Source organism: Rattus rattus, chromosome 14 (assembly GCF_011064425.1).
Source record: "Rattus rattus isolate New Zealand chromosome 14, Rrattus_CSIRO_v1, whole genome shotgun sequence".
Lineage (NCBI taxonomy): Eukaryota > Metazoa > Chordata > Mammalia > Rodentia > Muridae > Rattus > Rattus rattus.
In genome coordinates, this window is record NC_046167.1 from 60,797,289 (window position 1) to 60,816,488 (window position 19,200).

The 19,200-nt window shown below is 45.6% G+C and overlaps 1 protein-coding gene across 2 annotated transcripts in view; it reads right to left on the reverse strand.

The window, feature by feature from the left end:
* The window catches only part of Adtrp (androgen dependent TFPI regulating protein), a 62,680-nt gene extending 43,799 nt beyond the window's left edge, over positions 1–18,881 (reverse strand). The window contains exons 1-3 of one of the 2 annotated variants that reach the window (XM_032885110.1): positions 18,338–18,878; positions 6,115–6,249; positions 4,238–4,339 (exon numbers count right to left, since the gene is read on the reverse strand). In XM_032885110.1, the coding sequence (XP_032741001.1) occupies positions 4,238–4,339; positions 6,115–6,249; positions 18,338–18,490 (390 nt within the window). In that variant the 5' untranslated portion in view covers positions 18,491–18,878. Of the gene's footprint in view, positions 1–4,237; positions 4,340–6,114; positions 6,250–18,337 lie in introns of both variants that reach the window. The other variant, XM_032885111.1, reaches the window with a different exon arrangement.
* Between the last annotated feature and the right edge of the window lie 319 nt (positions 18,882–19,200).

Sequence of the window (19,200 nt, forward strand, 5' to 3'; positions counted from 1 at the left end):
TAGATGGGCACCAGGAACCTTGCTATCTTTGCTTTCCCAGCCCTAGGTTACAGGCATGGGCTGCAGCACCCAGGCTCTACAATATGGGTCTGAGGACCCAACCACACCCGCATGCTTGTGAACACTTTTCTAGCTCAGCTATTTCTCCATCCTTATGTAGTACTTTTGAAATTTGTCAGGATTATCTACCTGTCTTTGTGTTGTCATTGCCGTGATGAAACACCACTACCGAAAGCGACTTGGGGAGGGAAGAACTTATTTGGTTTATACTTCTGCGTCATTGCTTATCATCAAAGGAAGTCAGGACAGGAACTCAGGCAGGGCAGGAACCCAAAGGCAGGAGCTGATGCTGAGGCCGTGGAGGGGTGCTGCTTACTAACTTGCTCTTCATGGCTTGCTCAGTTTATTTTCTTATAGAACCTAAGACCACCAACCCAGGGGTAGTCCCACTTACTATAATGGGCTGGGCTCTCCTGCATCAATCACTAATCAAGAAAAGGATTCACAGGCTTGCCTACAGCCCAATCTATGGAGGCCTTTTCCCAGAGTTCTCTCCTCTCAGATGTCTCTGTCTAGAGTTTGTGTCAAGTTGGCATAAAAACTAGCCATCACACCACCTTGTTTTTTTAAGATACAATCTCTCACAGAACATGAAGCTTATCTATTCGGCAAGGCTGGTTAGCCAATGAGTTTGAAGAAACTCACTGGTCTCTATCTCTCCAACACTAGCAGCGTTGGAACATCCACCGTGCCTGGCTTTTGTGTGGGAGTGAGGGATGGAACTCGGATCTCTGTTCTTGTCCAGCAAGAACCTTATCAACTGAACGATCTTGCCAGCCCTTAACCAACCACTCTCTGTAGAAACAGCATCCTTGAAGCATCAGGCTAGAAGGCTTTAGTAGTAGGGTCAGAAAATAACCAGAAGAGGCAAGACTCTGGAGTAAGGGATGAGATGAGCCAACACTGAGGAGAAACAGGGTGTTTGGAGATGGTTCCATTAGGAAACTCCAAGTGGGTTTGCTGATTTTTTTTTCTTGGGCTGAGATAACACTGCAGGGATTTTCTCCAATTAAGCGAAGAGAAACAGGGAAACGTCAGTGTCTAACCCATGTCAGGCTTCCTTCCCCCTCTTCTTTCCTAATCTAGAGTCCACTTCCTATGACTCTGGCCTGCTCTCCTCAAGGGATGGAGGTGACATGGACAACCAAAGGGCAAGGAGGCAGAGTCTCTAACATCCCCCATCCTAGGTGGTGTAGGCACAAAAATACTTCAGCGTCTCCACAGTACAGTCTTTGTTTTGCTGTTAATAATTGGCTCATGGATGTGATGTACAGCATTATCCAGATCTTCACTTCCCAAATGATCAAGCAAGCATATGGCTGTTTACTTATCAAGGTCACTAGGATTGGGCATCACCATTACAGCTGACTGGAGGAAATCCAAGCATCTACGCAGACAGTGGGACTCGAAGGAGGAGGGAGTCGGTAGTCAGTGTAGGAAAACCGGCTAAGCTCACGAAGCCCGAAGAGTGGGCTTGGTGATCGTGTTTGGCTCCAGATAAAACGAACTTTCAAGACTCTGCCTTTTAAACTGTGGGAGTAGCACCCAGCCCCAGGGTGCGTGCGTGGTTTCTGATCACTCACTTTTCTCCAGGTTTTGGCTTATTGGCACAGAGACGGGAAGTCTGAGAGAAAATTCTCACTTTGTCATATTAATTAATCCTCTTAATTTTCCAGTGAAATGTAAAGCTGGGTCAAAGCCCAGGTTCTGAATTTAACTGGTAAAAAGCAACAGCAAATTAGCCTCGTATTATTGTGGGATCACCTCCCGAGAGGAGCCAAGCTTGCTGGCTCCCAGGCAGATGACATAATAGCCTCTCAGCTTTTATTTGTAAAACTCAAAGTTGTGGCACTTCTCTAAAGAAGGGTGTGTGAATTAAATCATATTCAAGAATATGATACCATGCTTTCCATGGTATAATGTAAAAATTTTAATGTATATGTTAAAAAATGGGGGTGGGGATGACTCAAGTTGGTGAAGAACTTGCTCTAGAAGCATGAGGGTCTAAGCCTGGCTCCTAGCACGCACATCATAGCTGGACAAGGTGGCTCCTGCCTGTGACCTCAGTGCTGGGGGAGAGAGGCTGGGGGCATCTCTGGAAACTCATTGGCCCGACAACCCAACTAAATCAGTGAGCTCTATGTTTACCCTGTCTCAAAAAATAAGGTGAATAGAGACTGATAGAGATACTCAGTATCAAATACTGGCTGCCATAGGTGCGAGTGTGTGAACATATGCACACACACACACACATATACATACACACAGACACACAAACACAGACACACATACATACACACACATATATACACAAACACAAACACACACACACACACAAACATTAACATACACACACACACACACAGACACACACATATACATACACACATACATACCAGCAGACAGAAACATACACACATACACACACGAAGATACAGACACACAGATATACACACATATACAGACACGCAGACAAGCACAGACATACACACACATACATACGCACATATACACAAACACACAGACACAGTCACATATACACACACATACACATAAACACAGAGACACACACAAACACACAGACACATGCACAAGCATATACATATACTTACCCACAGAGAGAGACACACACACATACACACATGCAGACATAGACATACACACACATACATACCAGCAGACAGACAACATACACACATACATACACAGATATAGACACACAGACACACACACACACACACACACACACACACACACACACACACACCCTGAATGCCCAGCTATGTATATATGAAGACAAACACTCCGTCACCTACCCACACTGGGAATCTTCACTATGAAGGCATCCTGAATGAATACTAACGAAACCTAACAAAGACAGACACTGGCGGGAGGGGATTATTGAACAGTGAGATTTGGATCTTGTCCACTAAATTAGATCAGAATCCAGAGCACAGCACTCAGCCAATGGGATGTCTCTCAGAAGAATATTTAAAGTTTTTTTTTTTTCTGGGAGTGGGGTGCATGGGGTAGTCTTAGTGGGCAGAGAAGTTTTTCCACACTGACGGTCATGAATTTGCAGCCAACAGGACCTTTGAAAGGTAGAAGAACGTCTCTGGGTGACCTTGGGAGTTTTAAGCCCTATGGATTCTCCTGACTTTTAGATGTCTTGTTTCCTAGAATCTGAGGTCTTCCTATTTAAACTGCCTCATATGGTGGAAATGCATCTGCAAGCGTTGAGCTGCTGAGCCACGATTGCCCAGGGAGACGTTTTATACACAGCTCTAATGACTCGGGCTTAGCATTGTGTGGAGACCTGGGTACTCTGCTAGCCCTGCTTGTCTGGGTCACGGCTGCCTCTTCAGACACCAGGGGCCTGAACATCTCAGAACAGGTTCTGCTTTCTGTTTAACTCCTCAAAAACATTGGAATCAATGAGAAAAAATGCACGACTGGATAAAACAGATCGAAATATTTAAATACTTGTCCTGTTAGTGGTACACAATCCTGGAAAATCTTGGTGAGCGGTAACGACTTTGCCCTTTTTCCGAATATTATTTGGACATGGGCATAGATTTTGTTTAAACCTTCCTTTATTTCATTCCTGGAAATGAATTTCATTATTAGTCATGGGCAAAAGTCGCTTCTTTTTCAGAACTGCCAAGGGTCATTTTTTTCCTGGTAGCAACACTTTTTAATGACTTTCCTAAGCAACACAACAACGGCTTATATCTTCATCTGCTTCAGTGGATCCCGGGCTCCTACACTAGATTTTATTCACTTACATCCTCAGTATCCTTTTTTTAAAAAAAAGGATTTATTTTTATTATGTGTATATGAGTATTTGCCTACATGTATGACGTGTGTGCAAAACACGCATGCCTGGTACCCATGGAGGTCAGAGACAGCATCAGATCCCTTAGAATGGTAGAAATGGACAGTTGTGGACCACTGGGAAGGGAATCGAATCCCAGGTCTCTGGAAAATCAACAGGTGCTTCTAACCACTGAGCCATCTCTCTCTCTAGCACCCCTCGGGATGCTTTTTAAAATAGTGATAGGGTGGAGAGACCGGAGTGAACTAGAGGGCATTGAACAGTTTGGAAACACACACAGGTACTTTAGCGTTCAGTATAGAAGCCACTGACTTCGGTGTTCATGAATTTTCTGCCACTCACCATTGCGTGATTAACCCATGCTGGAAAGAAATCGTCCAAGCCCTTGGGGTAAACGAGGCTCCGGTCGTAGTGGAAGAGGGACCAGAATACCAAGAATACAAACTGGAAAGAAAACAGGAAAACACCAGGATTAAGTGTTTTTCAGGAGAGGTCTGTAAGCCAACCAAAGAAACAACAACGTAAAAATTGATGGCAGTTTGAAGGATATTAAACATAAGTTTATAGATGTAAAATGGAGGAGAAAACGCTTACTGTAGAACGGCTGTCTGTATCCTTGCTCTCTGGGGATTCGCCAATGAAGGCAATGTGTTAGAAAGCAATGACGAAGACCATGGTGGCAGGCAGAGAAGACAGGAATAAAAAGGAAGCATGGACCACAAGCTCCTCATTGTCATCAATGATGCCTTTCTCATCTGTGTGTGTACGTGCATGTGTACATATGTTTATGCACATACACACTTATGCATATACCTATGCATGTATGTGCTTGCCCCGTCCTCCCTTTAAGTAGCCATAGCCAAGAACAACAGGAAGGCTTGGAGTAGTTCTGAGCATTACGTCATTTGTAAGCCAATAAAGTAGAAGTTGGATCTCTCCGTTGCTTAGAACTCTGGGGCTATTTGCCTTTGCTGTACCCGTTGTATGTCCTGTCACTGTGTCTGCCCTCTGTGTTCCGTGTGGAGATGAGACCATCTTTTCATTCTCCTTCCACACTACCTTCTGAACACGCATAAGACGATTTGCAAGAAAAAAATGGAACAGACTCATTGTTCCTTTAAAACCTTGAACTCAAGGTCATTTTTCTCGAGTGGAGGTGAGGCATTCCACCCAAGAACCTGGAATGCTGCTGCGTGCCTCTGAGCCCCACCAGAGTGGGAGAGCTCTGATCTGCACTGAGTTTTGAAGTCTCAGTAGCCACAGAAAGCACTGGGTGAGGAATGAGGCAGCCATGTCTAATGCCAGGCCCTGCTGTGCAGCTTAGCATCGGATCTCCGGCCTGCTTCAGTCCTAGCTCAGAATGAAGGCGTGGACAATGGAGCGGCCGTGTGGCAGCACCAGAAAACAAACTCCTTCTGCTGTACACAGCTCCTTTACCTGATTTCTGTCCACTGGACCCAAATGAAGCAGCCTCCCTGTTCTCTGCACTGGGCTGGCATTCGGTCTTGTGTCTTTTCTGTGGCTCAACTTTGAGGTCCTATGTCTTTTAATTTTTACAAGTTTTGTATTTGATAGCTTCCCAGACGTGTAGAAAGAGAGTAGATCATTTTCCCACCTAGGACTCTCCTCCTTATCATCATGATAAAAGCCAAGCTGTCCCACTAATATGGTCATCCCTTAGCGTTCACAAGATTACTACAGATTCCACAGATGCTCATATATGTACCCTCTATATGTAGTGGAGTCATATTCACATAGAACCCATACACATCTCCTTGTGCATGTTAAACTACCCAGAGACTGCTTATAATATCCAGTACGATGTAAATGTCACATCGTTGTCACAAGTCTTTCCAGTTTGATTTTTATTCATTTGTCAAATACTTTTGATCTGCACTCGGTCGAATTTGTGGGTGCGAAGTCCAAACACGGAGAGTTGGTTTTATTTTGATTGTGCTTTCCTGCCAGTCAACAACAAGGATGTTGCCAACAAGGACGATGCACAAAACCTTCCCCCAAAATAGAAATTTAATGATAACCTCACTTGCTATCTACCCCACTCCCTGATGATGCTAGCCAATGCAGTCAGTTCTGAGACAGAAACTGTGGAAATGTAGATGCTCTGGTTATAGCAATCAGTCTCCAGACCACCTTGCTTCAAGAGAAGCATCCATCCATTGTACGCAATGATGGTGTTGGACAAACATTTGGGCACTTACCGTGGATAAAGGAAAAGCCAGCGTAGTAAAAAGCAGATCTCTGAAGTAGGTGACGAACTTGATGTCTTTCCTTCCGATGACTCTTTTTAGCACATCATCCAGGCAGGCGACCCCAAAGAAAACGGCCTGCAAGAGCTAAATTCATTACAATAAATGAGTGTTTTCATTGGCTTTAATTAATACATCCTTCCCTGATGGAGGGCTGCAGCCCTCTGGGAGCAATGTGGACCTGAGAAGGAGGAGATGCCGGGTTGTTTGGGTGCAGAGCCAATTTGAGGGCTGGGATTCCAGCTCACTGGGCCTTGACCCTTGCACACTAAAACTGATTGAGGAAATTCATTTAGGAGATAATAGTGTGTACAGTATTTAGTCTAATGGTCTTCGGCTAAAATGGAAACAAAATAGAGTTTAAAGAGAGAAAGTAATGAGCTGTGTTATGTGGCTGCACAGAGGTAAGAACCAAATACACAGCTCAGGGTGAAGGGCCAGGCACAGTGGGGCATGGTCAGGAGTCCCTTCTAGGGAAAGATAACGGAGGTAAAAAAAAAAAAACCTAGGGGGTGGCAGAAACAACAGTCAGTGGAATGGCTGCCTCACAACCTGGGGACCCGAATTCAGATCCCGAGTATTCACGAAAAAGCAAGATGGGGTGGAGCACATGTCTGTAACTCTGTAACCTCAGCACTGTGGGGTGAGGGCAGAGAAAGGTGTCCCACTCCCCACCCCCCGCAAAAAAAAAAAAAAAAAAAGAAAGAAACTCATGAAATAAAGTTGGCTTCTGGTCTCCACACATATGCACATAAATGCATGAATGCATGAACATATTTTCTTTTTTACACACATTACACACACACACACACACACACACACACACACACACACACACACACTGAACTCTCACTGAGAAAGTCATAATGAGGGTCAGGAACACCAGGATGGAGCTCCGTGGCATTTGAAGAAAGTGCACATCATGACACCGTACTCCGAGTGAGAAACCAGTACAGCCCCTACCTACCGGGCGCTGCCCGAAGGCTGTAGGGAAGCCATCTGATAATTGGAAGGATTTAAATCATGGGATCCAGGAAGCAAGTGCAGGAGTTGTGGCAGCTGCTGAGTTCTGTGAGGTGCTTGAAGCAAAGCAGGAGAGAAGTAGAACCCCTTCCACTTCATCAAGATTGAAGTCCTTTTATCCTAAATGCTTGGCACTAGAAGTACTCTGGACTAAGGATTTCTTTGTCCAGATTTTAGAATATTGACTCATAATGAAGAGAGAATTCATGCATGCACACAAAATTAATTCATATTTTATGTTCGCCTCTTAAAAATAGCTTGAAGGTAACCTTGTACCATACTCTTAATAATGATTCGTGCGTGAAATCAAGTTAGATTGTGTGAAATTTTCTATTTGCAACATCATACTTGTGACCAAGACACTTTGATTTTTAGAGTCAATTGTCAGATCTTTGGATTCAGGATACTAAGCAGGGCCTGGAAATCAAGCCTTGTGTGTTTTGTGTAATGTTATGGCTGCTAATTTAAGCTCTGGTGGGTTCTGGCTATACAGAGATTGGGTTTATTCGAAGTATGTTTGCCTGAGAAGTCATATAAGTTCTTAGAGGCTCTGCCTTGGCATGTGAGGGGCTGTTGGATTCTAGCCTAGAGTATGAGAAGGGAGATTTATGAGACTGGGGAGCTGGGTTAATAATTGATCTGAGCTGGCTGTTGGAGAACAGCGTCTGAAGTTTAGACTTGGGCAAGGATCTAAAGTTAACTTCAGGACACTCCCTAGGCTGAAGAATGAGCAGGAGGGGGATGGGGAGAAACGAATGATTCATGATTGGCAGCTGAGTTCTCAGACCAGCAGAAAGTGCACTGCCTGGAGCTTCCCAGAAAGCTGGGACTCTTCTCTGCCCACGGACTTTGGAATCACAGTCCCTGGGAAGGAGGTGTAAGCGGTGCTTTTTAAACAAGCACTCTATGGGGTCCTTGTATGGGCAGAACCCTCTGGATTAGACATCCATCCTTCATGGTCTTTACCAGGGATTCACAACTCCAACAGTTGACTTTTGGTCATGGCTTGTTTTATGCCAGACTCAAGACTCGCTTTTGTTTCCCAACTGTCCTAGTGATGTGTCAGGATTAATCTCTCAGCTCCATTTAAAGATGTGAAAAATGGGCTAAAGAGAGATTAACAAACTTGCATTAAGTCCCAAGGCTTCTGGTTCTTGAGCCAGAATTAAGAAACATCAGATTTCCTGAGCAGAATTGAGGAGAAACAATTCTATATGGCTAGGAGAATAAATTATAACAAAACAAAACAAAACAAAAAACAAACAAACAAACAAACAAACACAGTGTGCTGCTTCTACCCAAGATTCCCCTTTAATGGGCCTAAGGGGACACAGCTCAGGTATTAGGGTTTATAAATCTTCCCAAGATTGCTCTGTTTTCTTTTGGGTATGCGGTGGTAGGGTTAGCCAGGGATCAACCTTGGTCAGGAGACAACATCTATCTTGGGTTTTGAAATAGGTTCTTCACTGGGGTCTGGGGCTCTCTGCCTCAGCTAGGCTGGTCAGCAAGCAATCCTTAGGGACCTGTCTATCTTCAGTTTCTCTGTGCTGGGATTTCAAGGTCATGCCGCCATGACTAGCCTTACATGTAGATGGTGGAGATGAAAGTTTGGTTCTGGTGTTTGTGCTCAGGCCCTTGATCAACTGAGCCTTCTCCCTAGCCACACCCCTGGGGTACGCTGACCCTAGGTATCCAAGACTGAAGCCTACCTGTCCAGTAAAACCTCCTCTTGGAAATACAACTATCAAGTGGTTTCAGAGAGACCGGGCTGGGAGGAGAAGACCTAGGTAGTCAGTCCTCTCAGGTGGAATGAAATTGCTGAGGGAACTGAGGGCAGGGAACAAATGCCAGGAAGTTACCTCAGGTGAGGCACAGGATGAGGCAAGGCTTATTCAAGGTCACAAAGGCAGATTCTGGGGCAGATTCACAGGCTGGGTGAGAGTCCAAAGGTTCCTCCGGGAGGAGGAGGCTTCCCAAGGGCAGAGGGTAGGTGTGGGAAGGAGGGAAAGAGTCACAGTTCTAAATGCTATCAGAGGTTCCCTGAAGAATGTTTAGCCCTACTGTTGGTGCCTTTGGCTCAAAGCCCACGAGCTGTAGAGTTCTGAGTATGAAGTCATTTGCACACAGACATCAGAAGTTGCTTCTTCTCCAGCCTTCTCCCCATCTCACATAGCTCTCAGTCCTAGTTTCAGTTCCAGATACTCTGGCCACAGGCAGCCTTTTGCTGCCTCAGTTTGCAGAAGCAACCCTGGGACCTGGTCTCTGTTGATCAACACAACCATTCTACACACACACACACACACACACACACACACACACACACACACACACACACACACACACACACTGACCATCCTCTGGACCTGCCCTCCCTGAGACTGAGAGGCTGCCTCCAACTAGAGAGAGAAATCTATACCCCCCCTCCCCCAATGATGTCCTTTGGTCAAAGAAGCGTCTTAGAGGGAGTCAAGCCCATCCTTTTCCTTGCCCCTCTCAGCCACAGAGTGTGGAAATCAGACTAAGGAAGATAGCATATTACTCAGCTCCTCCGTCGTTTCTCCCCCATCAATACAAATTGGCTCCCTACTGTAAATGTGCCAATCACCTCTCCCCCTCCACCCCCCAGTTCACACATGTCGTCTTGTCTTGCAGACAGACATATACCAGACGTCAACTCAGTGTGAAGCAGCCTTGCTGCGACTGATCTGCGGTGCTGACACGCTACCTCAGTACCAACAAGGAATACTCGGGCAGTGGCAGGTCCCACGTGGGTGTAGGAGAGAACGAGGTGAAGGCCTGGCCTAGGCAAAGACACAGGCTAGTGCTAGGGTTTAAAGGGGCCACTGAACAGAGTTGGAGGATATGGAGTAGTGGGATCCTGGATTTCTAGGGAGTCTGGAGGGGTGTCAAGGGTACAGTAGGACCAACCAGGTCATCCAGATGGGTAGTGATCTGCTCATCCACCAAGAAGCACACACACACACACACACACACACACACACACACACACACACACACACACACGAATTCTAGGGAGTCCTGTGCGGTACTGAGCGCACATTTGGATCATCTCAGTTCATCTGAATAAACAGTGGTCTGTTCTTCGACCATCCTGGGACATTGGTGCCCAGGAAAGTAGACTTCATGGTGTCCTGTCACAGCTGATGTTTTTCGATTCATCTTTTCTACCAGCTTTTCCCTGATTCTACTCCAGTGGAATGTTCTGGGACTTTTCCTGAAAGGCTGCTGCTCTAAATGTGTTAGCTGTCTTTTTGTTTCTGTTGCTAGCTAACAAACTTAGGACCAGTGACAGAGCTGAATTTACATCTAAAAAAAAAATAACGAACGTAATTTAAAAAAAAACTGTAGCTGAAAGGTATTTAGTTTATATATTCCATGTCTTCACAAATCCACGAGGATCTTAAAATCATGGAAACTTACCCTCTCTAAGTCATCAAGTTTATTTCCTTGCCCTAAAGCCAAAACCTTTTTAAACAACCCCAGGAAATGAAAATTTCTTCCATTAAAAAAAGAATAATAATTCCAGAGAGGGAGATTCCACAAGTTCCCTGAACAAGACATTATGACTCCTGTTGGATGAGTCAAGCAAGCCAGTGCCAAGCTCAAGGCTCCAGGCCTAAATCGGCCACACTGGGACTTTCCTTACCCTTCTGTCAACCTGATGCAACCCTGGCAGCGAAAGACCATTCTAAAATTAAAGAGAACACAAGGACTAACAGGGTTTGATGTTTTATCTGGTGGTATCAGAGAAGGTGCGGTTGACCAGAAGGTGGATAGGATCCTCTCAGTCAAGGCTATCTGGGTCTATGAAGAGCACAATCCCACTCATAGTTCATGTGGATTTGAGGAAGATGCTGAAATGTGTGGACAAAAGGGTAGACTGTGGGGCCCCCTACAGCTTCCACAATGAGATTTCTCTTTCTCTGTTGGGACGGTGGGTTGCAAGGGTGGAGAGAGGGTACCAGGGGAGGGAGGGATTGGAGTACATGGTGTGGAATTTACAGTGAACCAATCAAAAGTTAACAGCAACAAGATGCCAATGCTTCCTTCGTCCATGTAATCTCATCAACCTGGCTGTCTAAACACGACAAGCATACTGATACCAACTTGTTGGCATGCCAAGGTGGGCGTAGGACATTTCACATGGCCACACCCATCAACCAAGGCCCACAAGCAATCCATCCAGGACTGCTGAGGGAGCATCAGTGTTCTCTAGGGATGAGCCCCCTGATAGGTTATCCAAGCCAGGTGGTGAGCCCCAAACAGATGCTCACCTGAGTTTATGGAATCAGTGGACCGAGTAGGTGTAAACCACTGACAACTAAAGAAGTTGTAAGTTTGCGTGGGAGTGGTTACGGATGTGGAGGAGTAGGAGGGGGAGAGGGAGTGGTAAAATTACGTAAATACAGTACTCATATAGGACATCCTCAAACAAATTAAATAAAAATACATCAACATGACAACAACAAAACTCCCTTGAGGTAAGCGAGGGCGTTAAACGAACAAAACCAGAAGGACAAATGTAAAGAATACAATTTGGAATAACGAGGAGAAAAATAGGGAGAGGAAGAGTTGTGGGATGTGTTGGCCAAGAAGGATAGGAAGCCTTGGCCAAGGCTGTGGGGCTGAGAGAGCAGCTTTCTTATAGCAGGATTCCCTGGGACACAGCAACCTACAGAGAGGATGGGGTCTCCTGGTAAGTGGCTCATCCCTATTAGAAGTATGTACTGCTGACAATCCATTCAGCCAATATCCCTGGAGTGCCAGTTAGGAACCCAGAATTGTGTTAGAGAAAGAATGGGCTGGCTCATGTCAGAATAAGGAAAAGTGGGGGGGGGGAGGACGAGGAGGAGGAGAAAGAGAAAGAGGAGGAGGGAGAAAGGAACCTTTTCTGTAACTTGTTATTGGTAGGATAAAAGCCAGGGTGAGTGGGAAATTGTGTGATTCTGAGCCGTGCCTATAGGGAATGCATTGAGGATAATACCCTTGATGTATCTGTGACAGGGAGGAAGAAGGATTTGGGGCAGTGCGGATCTAGAGGAGCTCTTGTACTGAGCTGCCCTGCCCTGCAGATATTCCCTGAATCAGCCCTTTCCCAGCCCCCAGGGAAGGGGAATAAACCCTGGTGGAGGCAGCTTCCTTCTGCTGAGGGTGCTTCTGGGAAGAGAGATCACCTGTGACCGACCGGAAGCCCACACACCATCTGGGAGCTGTGGAATGAATCTCCCAGCTCTGTGAGGTGGGAGGATATGTTTTCCTCGGTGCCACACAGGAACAAACCGAGATGTGAAAAGTTAGGTAACAATTCTCTTAGAATCACACAGGAAGTAAGTAAGACAGCCAGGGCTCTAGCTCCAGAAACCTGGCTTCTCAGCACAGATCTCTCCACTGGGTTTAAAGAATGTATCAAAATGCTATCCATCCTGCCTACTTAATCCATTCTAGCTGCTTTATTCGGGTGCTGCTGGTGTCCGTTCCTTCTGTGCTATCATCTGCCATCCCTTCAGACCCATGAGTGCTAAGTCAGGAAGAGTTTTAAACATTTTTGTGACCACCATCAGTCTTGTGTCTTTTGGACCCTGTAAAGCTAAAGATCTTCACAGATTAAGCTCTAAACTCGGTGATAGGAATTGAGGGTTTCCTTCTAGGTACCAGAGCGGGAACTGTAATGTAAATGGAACCCTGCCTTTCTACTGTTTGTAGGCTGTCTTGGAGTTTGGGCCAACAGGGAGGGGACTTCTTTTTCTCTAGCCATGAATCATCCTCTCTGGGGACATATGCAATGACATCACATTGCTGTCATGCTGAAAACTGGCGGATCATGAGGTTTGGGTCGCTCAAACAAGAGAGGAATGAAGGAAAAGCACGCGTCTGCTGGAGGAAGAGATACAGGCTAGAAGGGGGAAAGACTCTAAGAATCTCACCTAGGGGCTCCTAAAAATGGGAAATCTGAGCAAACCCAATGACCCTGCACATCAAGAAGTGGCTGAAGACTCGTCACTTTCACTAATAGGTGTCCCTTAGGGCCAGGGACAGTTCTTGGATGGAAAGGGAGTGAAGGAAACCAGGAAGCACATTTGTGAAGGACTGAACTGAACTAGGACAATCAGACTAAAATTGTGCATAGCGCGATCTCCATATGCAGCTGCTAGGGCTTCATCACTCGGTAGAACTCAGTGCTCTCAGCTTGCACCTGAAGCTGTACCTCCCCCAAAGTTCCAGGGTCAAGGGTGTCTACCCCAACAGCTACAGCAGAGAGAGCAGAGTTGTCCATTGACATCCTTTCCTAGCTAATGACAGGGAGTGTAGGGTGGAGAGGCACATACGGGAGCTGGGCATGTACAATGTATGTAGTATGAGGTGGTTGATTCTCATCCAGATCACCCACTAAGAACTTATCAAGGAGACCCATGCTCCACTAAACAATATGTCCCACAGTAACTATCCATCCGTCAAACACAAGACTGACTCCAACCTTCCTGTTTCCTTTCTGTCTTCTCTTCTTTTCTCCTTACACCATGTTGAGAGCCTTCTAAGTTTATGGCCATGCTGTTGGCTTCTATTTGTTCTCCTACTTAACAAATGTGGGAATGGACAGCATAAAGTCCTTAGCCCTGGGTCACAGACAGTAAGCAATAAGACAGAGGAACCCTTACAGGGGACATAACCACCAGAGCACAGTCCCTTTCTCTGGGGCCACCTCTCTGTCTTGTTGGGAGTGACGTTCTTGTCCCCTTGCCCTTTCTCTTCTTAGCTAGAAGCTCTCTGCTAGCCACCAACCCTCTGGCAGCTTCCATAGCTTCTTTTGAGACTTCCTGGGGGGCAGTTTCAGGAGAAAAATGGCGTGAAGCTCTGAAAGCTGACTTGTAATAAGACGGGCTTTGCTATTCAACTGGGACACAGACAAGCACTCAGCAGACTAGAAATTAGAATGTCTGAGAGGGAAGGTACAGCAGACTCAGAGAGATAAAAGACACACATTCTCCTTCATATGTCGGCTCTGGATGTAACTGTTTCTATGCGTGGGATGGAGCCTCTAGGTCATGAAACTAGAAAGGGGAGGAAAGAAGTCATGGGGAGAAAGAAAAAAAAAGTCAAATGATGTACGTGACATGCAAGGAGGTTGGGGACTACTGGGGACAAGCAGGGTGAAGGGTAGGAGGGCAGAGGAAGGAAGTGTGGGTGGGGATCAATAAAATCAAAATCGGTATGAAAATTCCATGAAATGCCCATTTTTGTTTGTATTGCTCACACAAAAGCACACATAGAAGGTTAACAGGGCACATAACAAAGATGTTAAAAGTTATGTTTGATTTAAGATATAAATAAAAAGAAGAGGGATACAATCCCTGCTACGTCGATGGATTACAGAGATGGCTTGGTGGTTAGAGAACATTTGCTGCTCTTAGAGACTCCTGTTCAGTCCCCAGTACCTGTAAGTTGGTACAAAACTGCCTATAATTCCAGCACTAGAAGATCTGGCAGCCTCTTCTAGTCTCCGCAGGCCCTGCACACATGGTACACATGCAAACATGCAGGCAAAAGTTAATGTAAAACTAAGGCAAAAAACTAACATGTAAAATACAATATAATAAAATTTATAATTCTTACTAGCTTGAATTGGATACTGAGTTCATCAGTTTCTAATAAACATGAGTATTAGAGGGGCGGGAGAGCATTGACTGCTCTTCCAGAGGTCCTGAGTTCAATTCCCAGTAACCACATGGTGGCTCACAACCATCTGTAATGGGATCCGATGCCCTCTTCTGGTGTGTCTGAAACAGTGTATTCACATACATTAAATAAACAATTTAAAAAAAAAAAAAGTAAGTTAGGAGATCTATAACCTGATCATTCTATTCCATTAAAATATAAGTCAGTTAAGAATGAATTGGCACAGATGAACAATCTATTTGAAAACCATCCTTGGATGTGTTCCCTAAAATATATTTAAACCTGTCTTTGTCAGATGGGGAAGATTCGGCGAAGTCAAACTTTCAAGAGCATAGAAACAAATCCCTACAGATCAGGTCTCCTTTGCTCACACGCTGGGGCAGAAGCAGCCAGAGGAGATGCTATTCAATTTAGCCACGCCCACAGCCGACCACGTGAGCAAAGTGGAGCCCTGTAAGTGGGTTGGGTTGATAAGAGTGTGGGAGGCAGAACCGGTTTTGAGCTAGTGAGAGTTCAAATGCTTTTTACATTTACATAAAGGGGAGGGAAAAGACGAGGAAACATTGCTGTAAACAGGACTCTAGGTGGTCTAAGGAAGGCAACGGAGGAAGTGTTGAACAGAGGCGAATTGGCCTTAGGGGATATGGGCAGAGAAATGAGGAAGGAAGCCTGTAGACAAAACTAGAGACCAAGTCCTTTCTCAGAGGGACACTAGCTATCCTGGGGGAAAAAGGGACCTGAGCGGTGAATTTGGGTGTTTGGTTGGTTGGTTGGTTGGTTTTGTTGTTTCTTTTTGTATTTTTTCCTTGACCCCCCCGCCCTTCCCCAAACCAAAGAGGCCACATTGTTTAAAGGAATTCAAGAGAGAGAGAGAGAGAGAGAGAGAGAGAGGAGAGAGAGAGAGCGCTCTGGAAGATTAACCTGGGATCTGAGTATTGGATGGGCAGATCTCTGGATAGGAAAGGACAGGGTAGTGTGGTAGTCCTCTGATGCAAAGTAATCAGAATTAGGAAGGAGACAGCAGGAAGTTTGGGGAGGGAGAGGTGCGTCCAACGGAAGGAAAAGCCAATGGGATGTGATTTGATGGCTAATTCACCAGGAAGGCAAGAAAAGGAATGAAACTGGAATATGATTTGGGCCCATGAGATGCTCATGAGGTAGATGATTGCTGCTCGCCCTGACTTCCTGAGTTCAAGCCTCAGGGCCCAGACGGTGGAAGGAGAGAGCTGACTCCTCTGACCTCGACCCATGCATTGTGGTGCACATGACCCCAACACATACACATATACACACATACATACATGCACACAAAATAGATTATAGTTTTTTTCTTTTTGGAAAACACCAAACTAGGATATGCCAGGAGACAGAATATGTGACATCGGAAGCCGGAAGAGGTCAGGGAGGTGGCTTATGGAGCTTTGTGATCAATCTGTTCTGTTGCAGAGTTACAGGAAATAGAATGCCCAGAGAGGAGCCTGCCTTTGATTAGTAGATTAAAGCCACCCCCAGTTTATGCAACGGAGATTAAAAATACCTCACGATTTTATATGTACAGTGCTCTTAGAACACCACAAAATCAGTCTTTGTTTTCTTTTTTAATGAGTCAACTTTTTCCCTCATAAAAATCTCAAGACGGAAACAGTCACCTTGACACTTTCTAGCATAAGAGAGCTGTGTCCAGAGCTCAAACTATCCAGGCTAATACCCAGAGGAGAGCACAAGGCCAGAGGGAAGGGGACAGGGCCTCGGGGGGGGGGTGCTCTTCAACCTGAGCTCCACATCTCCAGCCTGACATTTCAGCACCTCGCCATCCTTTCTGACCATGCTTCGGCTCTGGTCGCAAAATGAAGATTGCGGTTCTGAAGATTCTGAGGGATTCGCACATTCTGATCCCCGGGCCTGAGAGATAACAGGGCAGCAGCTGAGGGTACCGTTCTGCTCTTTCACAGAACTCAGCATCAGTTCCCAGCACCCACTTGACAGCTCACCTCTAACTCTAGTACCGGGAGATCTGGCACCCCCTTCTGGCCTCCACAGGCACCAGGGACACATATGGGAGACACATGCATGCACATAGGCGATGCAAGAAAAACTCTCATGCCCATAAAGTCAAAATAAAAATAAATCTTGAGAACAGGAAATATTTTGCAGCTTCCTGACACCAGGTAATTTTACAACTGGGTATATTTTATTTTAAATTTACATTTACTTATTTATTTATTTACTTACTTATTTACCTATTTTCGTTTTTTGAGACAAGTTTCTATGTATACCTCTGTCTATCCTGGAACTCACTCTGTAGACCAGGCTGGTCTCAAACTCAGAGATCCTCTGCCCCTCTGCCCCTCTGCCCCTCTGCCTCTCTGCCCCTCTGCCCCTCTGCCCCTCTGCCCCTCTGTCCCTCTGCCCCTCTGCCCCTCTGCACCTCTGTTCCTGCCTCTGCAGGGGTTAATGGCTACCACTACCACCACCCTGCAGAACTGTGTATTTTAGCAACAACAAAAATTCAGATGTCAATCCTCATGTCTGAAGGATGTTCCATTTTTAGTTTTTAAGTTTAAAAGTATATTCCTAAAATACTTTTTTAAAAAAAAGATTTATTTATTTATTTATTTATTTATTTATTTATTTATTTATTTATTATGTATGTATGTTCTGCCTGAATATATGGCCATATGCCAGAAGAGGGCACCAAGATCCCATTACAGATGGTTGTGAGCCACCACGTGGTTGCTGGGAATTGAACTCAGGACCTCTGGAAGAGCAGTCAGCGCTCTCAACCGCTGAGCCATCTCTCCAGCCCCCTAAAATACTTTTTTCAAGGCAGTTTTCTTCAACTCATCCAGACTTTGTCTATTAGCACAAGGTCAGCCAGTTTAGGTAGGCATCAGGGAATGAAGCTATGAGTTTGGTTTTCACTTTGCTTTATCTGTAATAGCTGAAACTGTGCACTGGCTGTTGGCTCGGGTGATCTCTCCTCTCAGATGAAACTTGAGCCTATAAAAAATCGTGGTGGGAGAGGAAGGTGGCAAAATGTGTTTGCTTTTCTTGGATAAATCTGTGAGTCGGTGTGTCCTGTCAAATAGCATTACTCCTCCACTGGGAGTCACACTTCCTACTCAACAGGCGACACTGCCTTCTTCTCACAGACGTCCCCAAGCAAGGTTCAAAACTCTCTCCTGTGTTTTGTACTCAAGCCTGTGGTCCCCTAGTTGGGCTCCAAGAGTCTTTGTAAAAGAGTATTTAATAGTTAGACACCCCAGGAGCTACGGAGAGTCTCCAAATTTAGTTCCTTAGAACAAATTACTAGTGATCAGGGGAAGCCCCAAAACTCACCAACCATGAAGAAGGAAGACGTACGGGGGTAGGGGGGCTTGTGCTCAGTAAAGTGGTTTGTGGGAAAACTCCCCTTAGTGATCAGAACTCGGTTCTAGATGTGGAGAAATGAACTTACCAGATTCAGGAGCGTCAAGTACTTGGACCGTCCACCGTCATGGAATTCCTTTAACTTCTCCTCATCCTTCCCAATCTGTGGGATGTAATAATTGAGGAAAATGTACCAGTTCAAAACAACGAAGTGATACAAGCACGTAGTTGTTTTCGTCATGGTTTCCGTGGATCAGGACGACGATGGCGACAGCGGTGGCGGTGTACCTGCTCTGCTCTCACTCGGTCCTGGGAGTCACAGCTGCACTCTGTTCACACCGGAGCTGCAGAAACAAAGCCCTCTGGGGATGAGCATTTCAACACAGGCTGGACTTTGCTTCGCTCTGAGGCACCTTTCCTCACAAGTACGGAATTCAGAGATATCCGCATTTAGATAACTTGACAGTTTGCACCCATTTCAAAACAGGGCTTTGAGGAGAGCAAGGAAGTTGCGCTTTGAACAGAGGGCTTAGCCTGCTAAAGGACCGGTTACAGATGCCATCTAGGTAAAAGGTCATGCCTCTGTTCTTTTTTCATTTGGCTGAAAGGTCAGAGTAAGGTAGCAACAGCGTCCCAGCAAAGAAGGGGAGGGTCCTTTTATATTTTTAAACCAGGAAGTACAGACTTGGATGTGTTTATAGCCCGAAGAAAGGAAATAGGGTGTAGTCATTCTACTTGTGAAATCTCTGAGGCCTTTTCAAGCTTGAGAAAAGCCTTTGATCCTCTGAGAACAAGCTCAAAGGAGTCTGGGTCTGCCCGCTACCCTTACACTACAGAAAGGTGTCCAGACATTCCATCCGCACTGCATTTGTGCCCGGAGGGAAGAAGCATAAGGAGAGAGACATCCACGGCTGGGAAGCCAGCATACCTGAGTGTAGACATGGTTGGTCG